The 17826-nt window shown below is 41.2% G+C and overlaps 1 protein-coding gene across 4 annotated transcripts in view; it reads right to left on the bottom strand.

Moving 5' to 3' along the window:
- LOC107386401 (ryanodine receptor 1) overlaps window positions 1–17826 on the bottom strand; it is a 59218-nt gene that overhangs the window by 40652 nt on the left and 740 nt on the right. For all 4 annotated transcript variants that reach the window (XM_015960766.3, XM_015960768.3, XM_015960769.3 and 1 more), the window contains exons 2-26: window positions 10400–10519; window positions 10212–10310; window positions 10065–10085; window positions 9247–9321; window positions 9076–9154; window positions 8893–9005; window positions 8716–8815; window positions 8537–8633; window positions 7649–7723; window positions 7418–7574; window positions 7163–7327; window positions 6956–7077; window positions 6685–6871; window positions 6476–6611; window positions 6291–6386; window positions 6008–6126; window positions 5774–5907; window positions 2910–3151; window positions 2634–2826; window positions 2306–2522; window positions 1996–2100; window positions 1812–1915; window positions 1655–1738; window positions 1413–1572; window positions 1143–1290 (exon numbers count right to left, since the gene is read on the bottom strand). In XM_015960766.3, coding sequence (XP_015816252.1) covers window positions 1143–1290; window positions 1413–1572; window positions 1655–1738; window positions 1812–1915; window positions 1996–2100; window positions 2306–2522; window positions 2634–2826; window positions 2910–3151; window positions 5774–5907; window positions 6008–6126; window positions 6291–6386; window positions 6476–6611; window positions 6685–6871; window positions 6956–7077; window positions 7163–7327; window positions 7418–7574; window positions 7649–7723; window positions 8537–8633; window positions 8716–8815; window positions 8893–9005; window positions 9076–9154; window positions 9247–9321; window positions 10065–10085; window positions 10212–10310; window positions 10400–10519 — 3148 coding nt within the window. The remainder of the gene's footprint in view (window positions 1–1142; window positions 1291–1412; window positions 1573–1654; window positions 1739–1811; window positions 1916–1995; window positions 2101–2305; window positions 2523–2633; window positions 2827–2909; window positions 3152–5773; window positions 5908–6007; window positions 6127–6290; window positions 6387–6475; window positions 6612–6684; window positions 6872–6955; window positions 7078–7162; window positions 7328–7417; window positions 7575–7648; window positions 7724–8536; window positions 8634–8715; window positions 8816–8892; window positions 9006–9075; window positions 9155–9246; window positions 9322–10064; window positions 10086–10211; window positions 10311–10399; window positions 10520–17826) is intronic.

Genomic DNA, 17826 nt, shown 5'->3' with positions numbered 1-17826 from the left:
TTTTTTCAGATGGGAGAAATACACAGGGTTGCTACGACGCGCTGGATGCTAGTCGTAGCCGAGGCAGCAAGGCAGGCCTCTGGACTTAGCGACTGCACTCTGGAGTCACATGTGGAGGCTGTGGTAAACATTTTGGTTTTGTCTTTAGCTCTGTAGACCAGTTAATGCAGCACAAAAATACTCAATAGTTGCACAACTTATAAAATCATGCATGATTGTTCATTTAACACGTCTGCCGACGTGATGGCCCAAATCAAAAAGCTTGTCTGAAAATTTCAGACCCATACCAGAACACATCGGTCCAAAAATAACCAGACCTGACCGTTCCAGACCCGGCCATGGAAAAGAGCTATTTGATAAGTAGATAAGTACATTTTCTTATCTGGTGTTAGTACTCTTGGGTGTTTTACAGTAGGGAGCACTTACTACACTTATTACGGTAATATTTGTCTGGAAGACATATTGAGGAAGTGTGGTGTCAGCTTGCTTTTATAGTTCTGAACAACTCGGTAAAAAAAGTAAGACACCACAATTGACTCATTCTTCACTTCACACACATTTTACTGTAATATTGAGTTGTTGGTAATTGAAAAAGTAGCTTGAGATATTTTTAAAGCCGAATATTTATTTCTAATTAGCACGTTAGCAATTTTAGCTTAACGTCAGCCTCTAGCCTGCATCAGTCGATATTGAAGTAAAACAAAAAGAGGGGGCTTAAGAAATAACGTCCTGGTCTTTCTTGTTTCCTGTCTTTGATTTTTTAAAGATCTCTGGAGCTTTTTTGCCTGCTGGTGTCAAATTACAAATGCTGGCACTTCAGCGTTAGCACAGCGCAGACTCTGTAACCTCACGTGTTAACAGATTGTAAACAGTTATACGTCACTCTTTTGTATGTGTTTCAATTCAATTCAACTTTATTTATAGAGTGCCAAATCACGACAAGAGTCATCTCAAGGCACTTCACACAGTTGTTGGAAAAGAAGAGAAATGGACAGCTGGCTGAAAAGGAAATCTGCTTCGAAGTAACCTACCTACCAACATAACTGAGACATTTGACTGTTTTGTGATTATGTCATTGTAGAATCCTTACATATTGCTCCTTTAAATACACAAAAACCTACAAAATAGTTGTGCAAACGTACTGCTCTCTTGGTCAGGTGGTTCTATGTTGTAGCCATATCCAAGCAGAGTGCGAACTGCAGCACAAACAGTGTCTCTGTTGGTCTTTTTGGTCTTTTCATCCAGCAGATTGTAAGGAACTAGACGGGGATTGCGCTTGTTCATTATATCCTATACAAATGAATCATAACAGATACAAAAAATGCATTTACATAACCATAAAAATCAAATGAACCCAGTATTATGATCATTGTTAGCATCAATGCACTTATGAACTAACAGAAAGGTGATACCTGCACAATACTATACGTCCAGCCCTGGCGAACACGGTCTCTGGCCCACACATTGTGTCCATTTTCTGCCAGTCTCTCTACTAGTGTGTTTTGATTTGGAGTCAGTTTGACATGATTTAGATCCAGAGGTGCGGGTTTGTATCCGTTACTCTGCATGAAACTAACAAACAAAGCTGTCAGATAAAAAACAGTCTACGAAAAGTTTCCATTAGAAATAAAGCCCATAATATGCTGCAGCTCACGTTTTGGGGAGTTTTGTTCTTTTCAGATTTTCTTCTGCCTTTTCATCTCCCATTCCTACATGGCACCCAAGAGCCAGCAGAGTCCTTTAAAAAACACACTTCACATTAAAAATAAAAAGTGACAAGAGTGTAGCTCTGGAGGTCCAGCTTGACTTACTTCAGAGTCTCTCCTGACATCGCTAAATTGTAATTCTTCTCAGGCTCGGGCAAACTTTGGAAGTCTACTAGGCAGGGGTGCAGCTTCTTGTTGTCATCACGAAACTTAGAAAAGTAAAATAAACCATCAAGGTACTGAAATGCAATTCAATGACACAAGATTTCAATTGTTGCAAAAAACTCACTGGTCCGAATGTCCATCCTTGTTCTATCCGGGTAACGGCCCACAACTCGTGACTGTTTTCTGCAAGTTTCTCCCGGATGCGCTCCAAATGAGGAGGGAGAACAATCTAGAAGAATGAATCAAAAGTTCTTAAATGGGGACGAAAGCATGTGGAATCAAAATGGAAAAGTTTTGTTAAGGTTTAAACTGCAGCAGTTTTCAATTCAAAGGTCTGAAACTAAAATGGCTAAACTAAAATTTACAGTGGAGGTGTTGAATTCACTCCAAGTGTTCCTGAGGTTAATGACCTCCTCAGAGCAGGTGGATGTTACCTGTATAGTGTCCACAGGGCATGGAGTAAATGCCGTATGTGAAAGGGACTGGGTTGGACCCAGTAGGTTGCGGATGCCATCAAAATCATGTTTGTACTCCTTGATGGGCTCAATCCGCAACCGATCCCTGGGCAGCACTGCCTCATAGCACGGAGCATAGCCTGGAGGAGGGAGAAACTTAAAATCGCCATGACGACCTCCAAGAAGAAACCGCAGCCTTACAATTCAAACAGAAACACAAGACATTTGTTATTGTTTTCAAGTATTCAGTCATGATTTGTTTAATAAAGAAAATTGCTACAAATACTGAATTGTGTTGAGGGCCTACTTGATGCCTGCAGAGAAGCTGACAACTGGAAAGAACAAACCATCCACATTGAAGTTCTCAAACATTCCCTGAACAGGATGTCCATTAATACGGAAGGAAATGCTGGGTACACTTAGGTCCAAACAGCAGCTGACCACATCTTCTGCTTCCAGGACGTGTTGACTGGGAGATGCAACATGACGTGGAACACGTCCTACCGATGTTTAAAACAAAAAGTCCCTTTGGTATAAATAAATTCCCAACTTATGTAGAAAGACACCAATAAAGCTGCTATACCTGACCAGAGGTAGATCCCATCAAAGCCATAGGAGTAGAGGTCATCTCCTACCCCGTTACCCCCCCAGCCCTCCCCACCACCGGGGTAAGGACTGTAGCCCTCCGTCAGAGCCCAACCCACACGCAGGTGATACGGCTGAGCAGTCAGGAATGGCTCCACCTGGTCCACCATCACCTCAAAATACCACTTCTTATACTGCGTAGATCCTTCGCACGTTCCAAGGAAAATGTTGGGTCTCATGCTACAAAAGGGTTAAAAGAAAAAAAACCTCAAATGATAATAATAACTGTTTATTCACTCTGGAGATTATTTTATCCAAAGTGACTCATGACCTGTAATTAAGTTTTTTTTGTTTTTTTTTTTTGTTTGTTTTTTTTGCTTCTGGGAGGAAACACACACATACAAACTCCTTGCTGAAGTGCCTCAGCTAGGATTGGAACTTGTGATCTTCTTGCTATGAGGCAACAGTGCTATAGCCTAGCAAGCCATCCTATACAGTACATAGGGTAGACCAATATAGGCCGGCTGATAAATCAGACCAATGTGTGAAATTTTTTATATATCAGCGTCAGCCAATATATCTCCTTAGAAAAGCTGATTTAAAGTCAGGCACATCCCCAGGCAGCCCAGTGCTGCTGCAGAATTGAATTTAAAGGTATATTTACATTCCCAAAACAACATCTGCAAAATAAAGGCTCCAAAATTATTATCAACTACAATTTCTTTTGATATACCAGTTTTGAATATGTATTACTTGGTCAATTAACTGACTTGTTTTATTAATTTTAGTGTCTGATTTTAACACTAAGCGGTGCAGAAAATTAAGATTTAAAGTTGGTTAAATTCAGTGTTCAAAAACTGATTCCGCTTCAGAACTTTTGTGCATCAACTGATATTATTAGTGACATTTTAGCATGAAAATGAGTTGGAAAGTATCTAGATATCGGCCATGAAAACTGGCTCATAGTGTCGGCAGCAAAAATCTGCCATTTGCCATCGACTGACCTCTACGTTTTGGCATCGGTAACTGCAATGGGAAAACCAATATTGGTCAACCTCTAGTATCCAGAATGGCCACAGCCCACAGACAAGAGCTCAGGTGTGGGGAGGAATCTACGGATTATCTGTACACAAATTCACACTGGTAGGACCAATCAGAGCTCTACGAACAACATGACGTATTCATCACTATGAAACTTGGGGCAGCAGTAGCTCAGCGGGTTGCCTCATGATCAAAGGATGAGGATGGGTCATGGGTTCGATTCCAGCTCCCGCCAGGGGTATCCTGCTGTTGTGTCCTTGGGCAAGACACTTCACCCAACTTGCCTGTGTTAGTGGTGGTCAGAGGGGCCGACGGTGCCAAATGGCAGCCTCGCCTCTGTCAGACCTCCCCAGGGCGGCTGTGGCTATAGCAGCTTACCATCACTCGCAGTGTGTGAATGTGAGAGTGTGTGAAAGCGTCTTTGGGGGTCTTGAAAAGCGCTATATAAGTTCAATGCATTATTATTATTATTATTATTATCATTATTATTATTATTATTATTATTATTAAACTCAGTCAATGGGGCAGTCTGCTATACACCATCAAAAAAGAATAAGAAGCTATTTATTTTTCTAAATGAAGGAGTACTTCTATATGCTCATGTCTCAATAGCCGTTTTTACAAAACAGTGCCGTCTATTTGCCGCAACGCCGTGGCGACATCAGGAAGCCTTAGGTTGTTTATAAGTGGTCAGACCATGGTGGTAGTGTGGCGCAGTTGTGTTCGTTTTGTAAAAGATTACCCAGTGGCGATATAAAGGGGGTATGGGGTGGTCTCTGTGCTGCTGCAGACTTATGTTTCAGTTGGAAATAAGTTGCTTTTTATTGCAATCAAAGGCGCACTCTTTATTTTGAAAAGCCACTGGCTCCTTCCTGTCTAGCTGCAATGTTTTGGGTGTGCTTCTCATGAGAGACAGCCCGAAGTCGAGGAGAAAAGTTTGTGTCCCGCCTTATTGACAGTTTCCCATTTTGAATTTATTCCTTGTCTCCCGTTTCGAGTTTAATATTTGTACAAACTGTGGGTAAAGCAGGAGGCGGGACTTAAATGCAGGTTCGGGTTCAGAGAGCGTGGAGCACACTCAAACCAGCAACACAAAATGAAAGGGCAGGGTGAGCACAGATGATCAAAAACTGTATAAAAAATATGGAGAACAGATAGGTGAGCGGAGAAAATATCTTATTTTGAAATATCGGAGGTGAAGTAACATTTGAGGAGCGAATAAGAAGAAGGAGGCGTTCCCGTTTACAAACCAAAATGCCTCTTTTAGTGGCTGGCCGGATGATATTGTGGGGAACAGGCTTCAACGCAAACGGCTGTTTTCCGCTGGGTCCTAGTGCTCAACCAGTGTCTATGTAATATAGCGACGGTGGCACAGGAGTTAAGTGCTCGCCTCGCAATCGGAAGGTCGCAGGTTCGAGACCCGCTCAGTCTGTCGCTGTCGTTGTGTCCTTGGGCAAGACACTTAACCCACACTGCCTGCTGGTGGTGGTCGGAGGGACCGGTGGCGCCAGTGCTCGGCAGCCTCGCCTCTGTCAGTGTGCCCCAGGGCAACTGTGGCTACATTGTAGCTCATCCCCACCAGTGTGTGAATGTGTGTGTGAATGGGTGAATGACTGATTGTGTTGTAAAGCGCCTTGGGGGGGTTCCAGGACTCTAGAAGGCCCTATATCAAATACAGGCCATTTACAGGCCATTTAATATTGTTTTTGGATGGTAAAAAGTACAGGGGACAAAAATTGACTGTGGAAAAAGTGGGGGTGACATGCCCCCCCCCCCCCCCCTCCAAATTTAAATAATTAAATTACAAACCATCTCACCCACCTGGTTACATAGTTAATGATGTTGGTTTGGAGCAGGAGGTCCCGACCTGGAAGTAGGTTCTCTGTGATGAGGTTCTGGTTGGACCTTACAGCCACCCCGTTGCACACACAAAGAGAACACAACACGTCTAGAACCTGAAAAGGGAAAAGTTTGGTAAATCATTAAAATCAACTCTTCATTCTAATTGTTCTGTGGATGGCAGATTCATTTTTCAGGATTTGATGCGTTTGTCACCTTGTGGTTGCGCCCATGTTTATCCAGAAGGGAAATGATTGACTTGATGTGATTCTCCTGGATGATGTTCAACACCTCTGGACTCTCAATCAGAACACAATACAACACTTCCAGGATTCCTAATGCACAAATAACAGCGTACAGTAGCTGAAGATGTGAGCTTTACACAAAACAATAGTTAGGTGAAGTGATACAGACTATAACCCACATGGGAACATTCTTCATCAATATCTCCTTTTATGGGAAGAAACCCAAAAAGAGTCTAACCTACAGCCTGTCCTACCTGATGATGCTTCCAGCCGATCCAGTTTACTGACCAGCCAGTCCAGGTTGTCACAGAACAGAGCACAGTTAGCACGGTTTCCTCTGATCAAAGAGGCTTCACAGAAAGGGGGGAACACCCAAAAATGACTAATGCAGCATATTTAACCACAAGAACGTGTTCAAAGCAGATCAAGGACCACAAACCTAACAGCTCATACAGCAGATTGACTATCTCCTTCCATGACTCTGCAGCTTCTTCGCCGGCGTATTCTGAGAAGTGCGCGGCAGTGTTGTACACGTTGAGACGATCAATGCAGTCCAGAACAAGAGTAATCATTCCCTGTTAAAAACAGAAGAAACCTTTAGAGAACCAACACGCACTGATAGGAGAAGCTCAGCTAAACAAAACAGACCTCCTCCTGAAAAAGGTTCTGTCTGTTTTTAAGGGAGCGAAGCTTAAACTGCTTGTCCTCGTGTTCCAGCTCCTCCTCAGGCGGTCGGAAGTAGAAAATGAGATCTTGTAGCGAGAGCACCACTGTGTCCATGGGCAGAGAAGGAGGACTGGCAGATTTGTTTTTCCCACTCAGCGCATCTAGACCTCTGAAGAAAACGACATAAATAAAAATGAATTGTCTCTATAAAACAGAACTAAATGAAGGGTATATGACTGAAGACAGTCTATACTTGATGAACTGGTTGAAGAGGCCTGTTGTGCTGTAAATCATTCTGGCAGCTTGAGACTCTTCTGTCTGAGATCTAGCAACCGTGAGGGCATCGTCCATGTGACCTTCTTTGTGGAGTATAGCCTACAAACCAACGAGGCACTGTTAAAACCCCGCAGCAGATGCCGGTTCAGCTGTTGTTTAATCCTAACATATAAATCCACAACACCTTTCTCTTCAGAGGACCTAGTCGTGCAGACTTGGCATCAACAGCAGCATAAGTGAGCCAGAGCCCAGAGGAGACGTGCTGTACGAAGCACATGGACTCTCCATACTTAATCTCTGGTGTGCCCATGCCCTCCACATCTCTCTTCTGAGTCAATTCAATTTTTTCCTGTAGTTTGAACATAAAGTGTGCTTTTGGTTAGTGCAGTTGGAAGAATCTTTACTTGAGCCTGATTCAGGTGCCGTTTAAAACGATTACCTTAGAAATCCTGAAGCCGAAGGCTGACATCTTGGAATTGGCTTTCTCTGGGTCCACCAACAGAAGTCCTTTCTCCTCATCAAGGAACAGGTATCTTCCTGTTGTAATGTGGCGTATCCGGAAGGACTGACCCCATTTAATGTGACCTCCGCTCCACCTACAAATAAAAAAACACAATGAGCTGCAGAAAACCTCAGTCATTAAAAATAAGGAAAGAACTGAGAGACTCACGCGATCCGTAGAGGCTCAAGTCTCCATAAAGAACGAGCATGGCTGCAAACGGCACCACCTTCATAATGAGCAACCCTGACAAATACAGAATTTTAATATTAAAATATTTGTCTATAAGCACTAAATATTAATTGAAGTGACACTGTTGGTTAATTATTCATCATGAAGTATATGAAGATGCTGGGGCATCCTGCTGAAAGGTCTGTTAGTGTGATTTAAGGTCAACTTTACTCTTTTTTTTTTAATTTGCAGCAGTCTTTAATGGGAATGAACGCCTTGTAAGTTGTTCTTGTGGGGAGAAAGCTCTGTTGCACCTATTTCAGGAACTAGAAGTCAGCCAGAATAGAGTTGAGCTTCAGACGTCAGGATTTGGATTCTTATTTCCTGATATTTGGAGAACTCGCCTCTGATTGGCTGACAACACTGACTCCTTTGCTTTGCAATGTTTTATCTCCACAAATAACACAAGCCTGAAGGAGTTGCTAATGCTAACAATTAGCTTCTGCTAATCGAGACGTTTTCTGCTGTTTCCTGGACACTAAACCAAAAACAGCGAGTTAAGATGGGTGAGGCCATGAATGTGAAGTGACAGTGTGTTACTGATCTGTCAGGATTTTTCTAATCCGAGCATTTCACCATCAATTTTCTATCAGAAGCTAATGCGGGAGGTAGATGTGGGAGACCTTTTTCAGGGTCAGCCTGCATAACAAACTTCGAGTGACCGATTATAATCCGAAATAATCATTTAAAAAATGAGTTTTCAGTGAAATTGACCTTTGAGAGAAGCAAATGTGCCAAAAGAAAATGAAGAGACTATAAAGAGAGAAAATAGTGCTTTTGCACACTTTTAACAGAAAAATGAGTAAAACGACAATAAACAGCAGTCACCTGCGCTGGTCGTCCCCTTGGTCAGCACCTGGAATGGCCAAACACTCATCCATGTGACCATGAAAGAGTCTGAGCACATACCCTCCAGTCAGGAAACCTATAGGGAAACATTACTCTTACTCAGACAGATAAGAAGTGTTTGTGAAGATTTGTTTTTCTGGAGCAACAAAGTGGCAAACCTTCAGCCAGCTCACAGCCAGACATCACAGGAGTCATGGTCCACAGTGTCTGCATGAAGGAGGCATCTACCATCAAGTCACCACTAGCGTAGGAGAGATGCTGATTGGACAAAATATGTTTAGGATTAACTGATGACAAAGACTTGTTTTAAAGTGAGTTTCAACAGTCCTGGTTACCAGGTATCGCTCTGAAGAAGCACTGACGAGGATGAGGTCATCTCCCACCCTGACCTTCTCACCCTCAGACCTCTGTTTGGATGCTGGATGAATGGTCCACCAGCAGGCCTCGCCTGTGACGAAGAAACATGTTAAGAATGAAGCTGTGTGAGCTGCTGTGTGTGCAATAACATGTCTACCCACCTGTGGAGTCTTCCTGCAAGCCCACGTCAAAGGCCAGTTTGTCTGTCAGTGAGCGAGACGTGGTCAGGCAGCTCAGGTACTGCAGCATAAAGAGTAGAATGAGAACAAAAGCAGTAGATTGTGGTGCAAGTGTGTACAAGAAAACACTTGAATGCTTATTAATGCACTCACCATGTTGGAGTGAGTGTGTTTCAGGAGGATGGCATGCCCGTAGAGCAGAGTTCGACTCCCCCCACCTTGTGAAGACTAAAGAAATTCAGATTTGAGTAAATAATTGAATTAAAGGCCTGGTGTGAAGGAATGTGCATGGCCCACCTTCCATTACAGACAAACAAACAAAGATCTTGTCTTGGTAAGATCTAATGACATGTAACGCATGATTTCATGTGATGCTGCTAGATCCACTGGTGAGCGGTCTGTGACTCGCAGCTACCACTAACCCAAACATCTGTGAGACTGCGTTAAATCCAAAGATTATTCCGTTTTAGTTGAACATCACATGAAGACTTGAAAGAAGTTTTAGAAGGCACACATGCATCATCTCCTCATCACCGTTTACCATTTGGTGATCATTTATCCCTATAAAAAAGGATGACCATCTAATTCTACGCACAAAACAGTTTCCTAAACAAAGCATAAGGTTTGCTGTAAAACGACAATGCCAAGTGAAGTGTAAGACCCAGGAAATAACAGAAGACTCTAAAAGCACAAAACACAGGTTGTGTAAAGTGTTAAAAAAATGATTTCATGTCAAGATGTGTGTTAATTTAACACTCGCTGCCTTTTATTGTTGCAGTTATTCTTTGGGTAAAAACAAACTAGTTGAGATTTTTTTTGTTTGTTTTATGATGACTTTGAAATGAGGTCGCAGTTTTGTTTCCCAAAGATGATGCACACCAATCAGTTTGAGAGAAGCATGACAGAACTAAAGATATTCAGAATAGCCATCGTGCCGTGAGAACACATCAAAATAAAGGTGTGACACTTACCCATTTGTCTAAATCAACGGCCTTCAGCGTGCAGGTTTAGGATTTTTTACATAAAAAACAGAAAAAAAGACTTGTTCAAATGGTGCTTGTTTGTCATACGAAGACCTGATACATAAGGAGAGCTTTTTCTATTTAAGTGAGTCTCACCTCATCCACAGAAGAGTTGGACAGCATCTCCTGTAAGGCTCGCACCGACAGGGACTGCTCCAGAATGAAGCAGCAGATAGCCAGGTCTGGAGGAACATTCTGAAATGAAGAGCAACCAGTAAAACCCAGAGGACACCAGCAGTAAGTAAGAGCAAGAAAGGAGTGAAACATCCAAGTCCTTTTACTACCTGAGCGTTCGAGGTGGTCTCCAGGAAACACAGACGATTCCCAAATCCCTCACATGACAAACACAGTTTGATCTGCTCTTTCAGAATAGATGCTGTGCACTGCAGGACAACTTGATCATCCTACAAAAAAAAAAAAAAAATTTTTTTTAAAGCTGACTAGAATGAGACTTTTTGCCTGACAGTATAAATAGATCCGACAAAGGATTGACAGTCAGTGACCGTTCCCGACCAGAAACAAAAACCTGATAGTTGCGCTGAGATCACTCTCAGGCAAAAGAACTATTTAATGCACATAGTCACTAAGAAGGAGCCCTTATGTGTGTAAAAAATATATTTCTAATTATGGTTCACAAATGTAATGATGGTCTGATATTTTACACCACTCCAGTGTCTTGATGCTGTTTAAATTAAAAAAAACTACATTCTACAAATCCTGTTTTTTTTTTTTTGTTTGTTTGTTTTTTTAGATTTCCCTGCTAGTCGGATGAAGATAACTCCTAAAAGCTGAGGAACTGGGTGCCGCCTCTAACAGTACTTCGGTAAGCTGATACGCCAGTTCTGTTCTGGGGAGTGCTCTGGAGCTGATTGAACGAGCATGATGGACAACCTTGATCCTCCTCTTCATGGCAGTTTTCCAACAACAGAGCGGCTTCAGTCAGAGGCTTCTTCAGATCTGCTGCAACACAGAAGATCCTTCCTCCACACACCATCTATAGACCTTTGTTCACACACTGTAAAGCCTGCCGAGTAAGTTCAACTCAAATTAAGTGAGGAAACTGATTGTGTTACGTCATTTAAAGTCTCTTTCCGGAGTATTTCTCTTATCCGATGGCACCATCTAGTGGCTTACAAGCATATCACACAAATAGTTTCTCCTTTTGTTTTTTTAAGATGGCGACTTCACGTTTCTGGTTTATAAATATCCTTCTGTAGCCGACAAACAGAGCTACAACATGTCGTTTCACCAGTATTATTCTCATGTCATGTTGTGTTTTCATATAATTATATTTTAGACTTACTTGTCCGTGAAAAGTTCATCAACAACGCTATTGGTTAGTTCTGGTCAGCGCTCAGTTTCCTATTGCATGGAGCTATGTGGGGCGGGGGTGCTTAGCAAAGTAAAATAATAACAAAGATGTATTGATTACATTATATCACAGTACATGATAAGACAATCACTTTTACGAATTTCTGAAAAATCATACATAATTTCTGTAAAAGGAAAACTCCGGAAAGATACTGTAAGTTCATTAACGTAAACCGTTAACATTTAGAAAATTAATGTGAGTTAACTCTAATTAAATCTAATAAGCTAATTAAACTAAATTAAACTAATGTAACAATGAGACACTGTTACATGTATATATAATTAGGTTTATTGTTGAAGTAAATAAAAACATTGATAAAAATAGGTACTCAGTACGTAACTAGGTTTTTGATTTCCCTTTAGAGATTGTACTGTTTTTCCTCTTTGAATGGGTTCTCCCAATTTAGGTCACCTGTGTAAATTGTCTGTCTCCCCATAGTTCTGGGTTGGTATCACTGTTGGAGAATAAAATGAAAAGAAGCTTCCACTGATGTCCATCTTTCCTTGATTTATGCTGCTGTTTGGGTCAATACCTTAATTACCGAACGTCATCCTGACAAGCATGTGACAACTAATTTAATTTAACTAATTTAATGTAATTTAACTAATTTAATTTAATTTAACTAATTTAATTCAACTAATTTAATTTAACTAATTTACTTTAATTTAACTAATTTAATTTAACTAATTTAATTCAACTAATTTAATTTAACTAATTTAATTTAACCAATTTAACTAATTAAATGTTATAAAGTTATTATAACATGTGTGAATACATTTCATGCGTTAGTTCTACTAAGTTGACATAACAGTTACAACAGTTACAGATGACAGGTGATCCCACGTTGTCTCAGTTTGTCACAGCGGCGATTCGAGCATCCGTAGGCTGCACAAAATCAGGCATATTGACCCTCAAGCTTCACAATTAATAAAGGTGTATTTCTGCAAACACAACTCCAGAAATGTCCTGTTCTAATATATCCCAGTATGAGTTTTGTGTAACAAACCAAGACGCTTAAAGGGACATTATGGAAGTTTGACAGCCAAAACATGTATAGAAATGATACATTTCTTCTTCATACATTCTCCTGCAATGCCCTGGTCCTGTAGAATGAGCCCTGGCATTTTTACTGTGATTGCCTGTTTTTCTGTAAAATCACAGAAAAAGAGAGATGCTCGGGTCGAGCAGGCTGCTTCATGCGCGTTCACGCTCAGGCATAGCCCGTAGCATTTGCTATCCGTAGCTTTAGCAGCAGAGAGTGAGGTAGTGCCAACTCAGCGACTTTGTCGCTGTTCCTAACGCCTAGTGACGAACCTAGCTACATTTCTGTGGACCCTTAGCTACTTTCTTCTAGATATTTCCTGCAAATTAGCAACAAAATAGCCATTTTCGCTCCGAACTGTTCTTTGAACGTTGTTTCAGCTATCATCAAGGATATAAAAGTTACAGATACAAAAGACACCACTGGTGCTTTAGCTCATCTAGAAAGACAACGGACACCTGGGTGGAAGATCCAGGTTCGAATTTAGATGTGAACAAAATTTATTTAGAGTTTATTTTTACATTAATGGTATATTTTTTACAGTAAGATGCCCAAATTTTTATTTGAGACTCGCCGAACGGCATAGAATTCACAGATAAAAAAGATGTGGGTTCAACTTTCATTTTGGAACAATTTTTCAAGCAAGGGAAGGGAATGATCTGAGCATGCAGGAGGACTGACCCATCTTAAACCTTTGTCGGCTGTGCTGAAGAGAAAGGTACAGAACCAAATTATTTAATTAATTAGCTGCATGTTCTCCTGTCCTCTGTCCTCCGGGACACACACACACACACACACACACACACACACACCAGCCCACAAACACACATCCACACAAACAACATATATACCAAGTAGTGTTTCTATGGTTACATTGTGATTTCTTACTAAATATTCTATTTGGTGAAAGATAAACTTTATTGTATTTATCCTAGTGAATCTATAATTAACCTCCACATGTGTTACTGGTGCATGTCACAGGCCTAAGACCCCCCACTAAGCCGTCTATTTCAGGAGGCTGCACCTGCTGTTCACACGCCCGTTTCTAGAAAAGCAGCAGATATTTAGAGTTTGACTGTCGAGAGGAAAGACAATTCTCTGCAACTCAATAGTGTCATAACCATAGTTGGTATTCTGACTCAACTATAAGGAAACCTTATCCTCCTCAGTGCCTTTCATATAAAGGGAAGGCATGTGCCAGCATCATGTATGGCAATACAAACAATTCAATAATGTGGAGTTTATTCATTTGAGCTCTTGAAGTAAATGTTTAAGAAGAAAGTCTGTCCTCCGGTACGTGGCTAACTCCACTGGTGTTCTCAGATGTTTTACACGCTCTTTATGAGTAGAAACCCACTCTGATTTTGTTCTGATTTAGGTTTGCTCTCGTAAAAAATCTTGTTCTCTTTGCTTTTGTTTACATTTGTTGTCTGGTGAAAATTAAGTGTAATTTTGTAAGACTATGATTTTTAGAAGACAAAAGCTTGAAACAGATAACTCGTTGGTGTGATGACTGAACATTTCTGTCCTACACATGACTAAAATAAAACTAATTAACTAAGACATCCAAGTTTTAGATGCAACAAGGAACTAAACTCAACTTGAAAAACAAACATTGTCCAGCTACATAGCCTAGACTTTTAACTGAAATAAAAAACACATCAACAGAACAGACAGAAATTAAGCAGCTTATTGTAACGCTGCAGATCAAACGAGCTGTTGTAGCGGCGGAGAATCTCACATGAAACTGAAGTATCATACTGTTGATAATCTGGTGAGATTATTGTTACACTTTCCCAGAGACTGTTGTAAAACCCTCGTTTGTGACAACAGGATGCAATGTTCTGTGTCTGAAGTGTATTAACGATAAAACGATTATTGCTCTGAGGTCCAGACTGAATCATCCAAAACTGCATTATAATAAATCTCACGGGCGTCAATCATTGAGTTTAATTATTAAAAACAAAGATACTCATGACACAATCCTGAACAGTAATATGGTTTTTGATTAAAAGTATATAAAAAATATGAGTCCGAAAGGGTTCAAATGAAGGCAGCTGGACTTCTTTGGTTTCTTGAAGATGTTTTGCTTCTCATCTGAAGAGATTTGTCAATTCTGACTTGAACATGGGAGAGTGAAGCTTATAAACTGTAGCTGTCTTCACGGATATGTATTCTTCATTCATAGGTAGTTTCAGCTCGTTAACGATAGACAGCGACAGTTTATAAACTAGAGAAAGAGAGAGAAACAGCAGGATTTGTGGTCTCACTAATAATTATTCATGATACTCCAATAACTTGCCTCTGACTGGCTAGCAAAAACACGACTCTTCCACTGCCTCGATTTGCTTTACAACGCTGATGTTTTATCTACATAAATACCACAAGCCTGAAGGAGTTCTGCTGTGTGGTGCAGTCGCTAACGCTAACGGTTAGCTTCTACTAGACTAGATGCTCTGCTGTCTCCTGGGCCCTCATTTATCAACCGTACTCACACACAGATCTGCGTGTGTGTCGGAACTAATTTCTGCATTGTGTGATATGATATTCATCATTTTGTACTTGTGCATGAAAATGTTCCTACATCAACACATTCTCACACCCAAAGCGTCAAAATATGACGCGTGTGACCAAGCATCAGTATATGACGATTCGGGGTGCCCCAGCGCGTTGGGAGACGACGATCAGGGACACACTGATGACGCACCGTCCCAGAGCGTCGATATCTGACGCCGGTGGTGAGACTGACATTAGAACGACTTGTGAACTACTTAACCTTCCCCTCACCCCAATCCCAACCTTAAGGTCACAGTTACTGACGTTAAGGTTAGGACTGGGGTGAGGGGAAGGTTAAATAGTCGAATAATGTCCGTGTGACCCGCGGGCGTCAAACGCTGACGCTAGCAGAGCCATGTGTCCCTGCGTGTCCCTGATTGTCGTCTCCTGAAGCGCTGGGGCGTCCCGAATCGTCATATATTGACGCTTGGTCACACGCGTCATACCATACCATCTTGTGCTATTGGAGGGTTTAGCAGAGTGGGCACTCTGGACTAAACGTGTTCTCCGTCAGCACACCGGTCCGATAGCTGAAGGAGATTCTTCTGGAGCCTTACCCTAACCCTTTATGGAGCCACAGACAAACCACAAGAATCAGATTCCAGTTCCTACTATTTCACAACTACGAGAACCTTCCAGAACCTGCTCTGCTCCCCGATCATACGCGTTACTCTACATTTTATCAAATTCAATCTTATGTAGACCATTTTTATTTATTCCCAACAAAGACCTCTCCTCTGTCCAGACCGTGTTCACCAGCTCTGCAACGTGTTGTCTTGCACTTCGGTAGCCAGTGCCTCAATCTCGCTGTCAGTTTATTTATTTATTTTTTCGGGAGCAACGCAAGGACTCTCCTCACGTGCTAAGGACGTAGTGTGACAAAATATGCTTAATTGAGGGCGCTTTTGTAAATGACTGAACAGACACGAGCACCTGAGTACAAACAGGTGGGATTTGTCTACAGTTGATTGCAGAGGATGGTGTGTACGAGAGGCCACCCGCCGCATGTTTCATCAATCAACATTTTGACCATTCGTACAAACAATCTAAATTCATTCATAAGAAGGAAAATAGGAATATTTCTAAGAATATTTGCTGAATGAGGCTTCTGGACGCTGAAACAGCAACAGCTTTCCTCGTTGCGAGCCAGGATGAGTGAGTCCATGAGTGCCGACTGGCCTTTTTACTCAGAGCGTTTCCCGGCGGCTGCAGGAAATAGGGAGCAGATTAGGGGTAGAAGACTATTTTCACGTCTAGCCTGCTTGTTAAACTCAGAGTGACTGATCACATTTTGAAAATAACTAATAAAAGATGGTTTCTCAGTGAACCTGCTCCATAAAAACGGCCTTAATGTACAAAATGAACAGCATATTATGTAAATAAGTGCGTTGTAATGACTAATTAACAGAAACTGATTACTGAGAATAAAAGCAAACATTTTCTTTATTCGCAAGTAGAGTCATTATCTGTATTCCTGTAATGTGAAGCCAGAACTGCTCTCCCCTCCTACTGGTTTTTAGACAGTAGCCTGGCTCTGCCACAGTGCCGTGTTCAGACTGAGAGGTATGTCCATCTTTTATTTACAGCAACAGCATCAGACTCAGTGACAGCTGTGTCTTCATAACAACTGTGGGTGAGAAAAAACCAACCGAGTTAACTTGCCTTATCCTTCCAATGGCAAGACTAAGGTAATCAAACGTAAGTGAAAAGGTTTCATATAAACATCTGAGACGTGGCTGCAGTGGATCAGGAGGCAGCCATAAATCACAAAGAAAGGTTTCCAGGGAGACTGAAGTAAGCAGGTGCTGAAACGTGCACAGCTTTGAACTTGTTAATCCTCACACAGTAAATTTAGACCCCAGCTGAGTTGAAGCCGAACAGCAGCCAACCGACAGAAACTCAATGACACATTGCGGACATATTCCATACTGAGCTGTGTTTCAAGTCAAGACAGTGTTAGACTAAAAACACACTCAGACTACATTAAGGACTTGTCTTTATGAGAAAAGTTGTTGTTGCATCTCAGGAGCTTTGGTTGACATGACGTTTTGCTCTGGCTACCGTATAAAGGCTAAAGTTACCCAAGTTAAAGGAAGCTTCAGCAGCACAATGTAGAACATGTGCCTAGCATCGACGTCACGCTTCCAAATAAAGAATGTCACAGTATGGTCGTCCGTTTACAAAACCTCAGTGTCCTTCAACTGGCTAGGACGCCGCTCCAAACAGGAAATATGATGCCTTAGAGAGCCGCAGCAAAAATAAAATGCTTCTATGTTTCAGTGAGACAAAGACTCTCAATAAGGATTTAAAACTTCCTTCAGGAAAAGATTCATGAAAAGGAACTAAAGAGAGAAAATACTATAAAACGTAAAAAAAACATAAACTGTTATTGCTCTATTAAATATAGAACTAACTGACAACTATTTCTACATTAAGCTGCATAGCTATTGTGTGCTCTGTGTTCATATCCTTGGGTACATATCACGTCTGTAAATGTGTACATAGAATTATGCCCTGTCCTATGTTCTAAGCAACTACAATAAAGTCTATTCTATTCTATTCTATTCTATAAAATATTCATAAAGTAACCCAAATCAGAAAGCTGTTCCTTTGAGGAGAAAACTTTGCTGCATTGAAAGTCAAAGATGTATTGTCTGGAAAAATGCAGTTTCTTGATTTTGTTTTCTAAATGAAAATTTAAAAAAGAGTTGTTTTTTTCACACCGTGGGCAGATTTTCCTA

This window comes from Nothobranchius furzeri, chromosome 10 (assembly GCF_043380555.1).
Source record: "Nothobranchius furzeri strain GRZ-AD chromosome 10, NfurGRZ-RIMD1, whole genome shotgun sequence".
Taxonomy (NCBI): domain Eukaryota; kingdom Metazoa; phylum Chordata; class Actinopteri; order Cyprinodontiformes; family Nothobranchiidae; genus Nothobranchius; species Nothobranchius furzeri.
The sequence above is the reverse complement of the archived record's forward strand: the minus strand, read 5'-3'. Positions and strand labels throughout refer to the sequence as shown.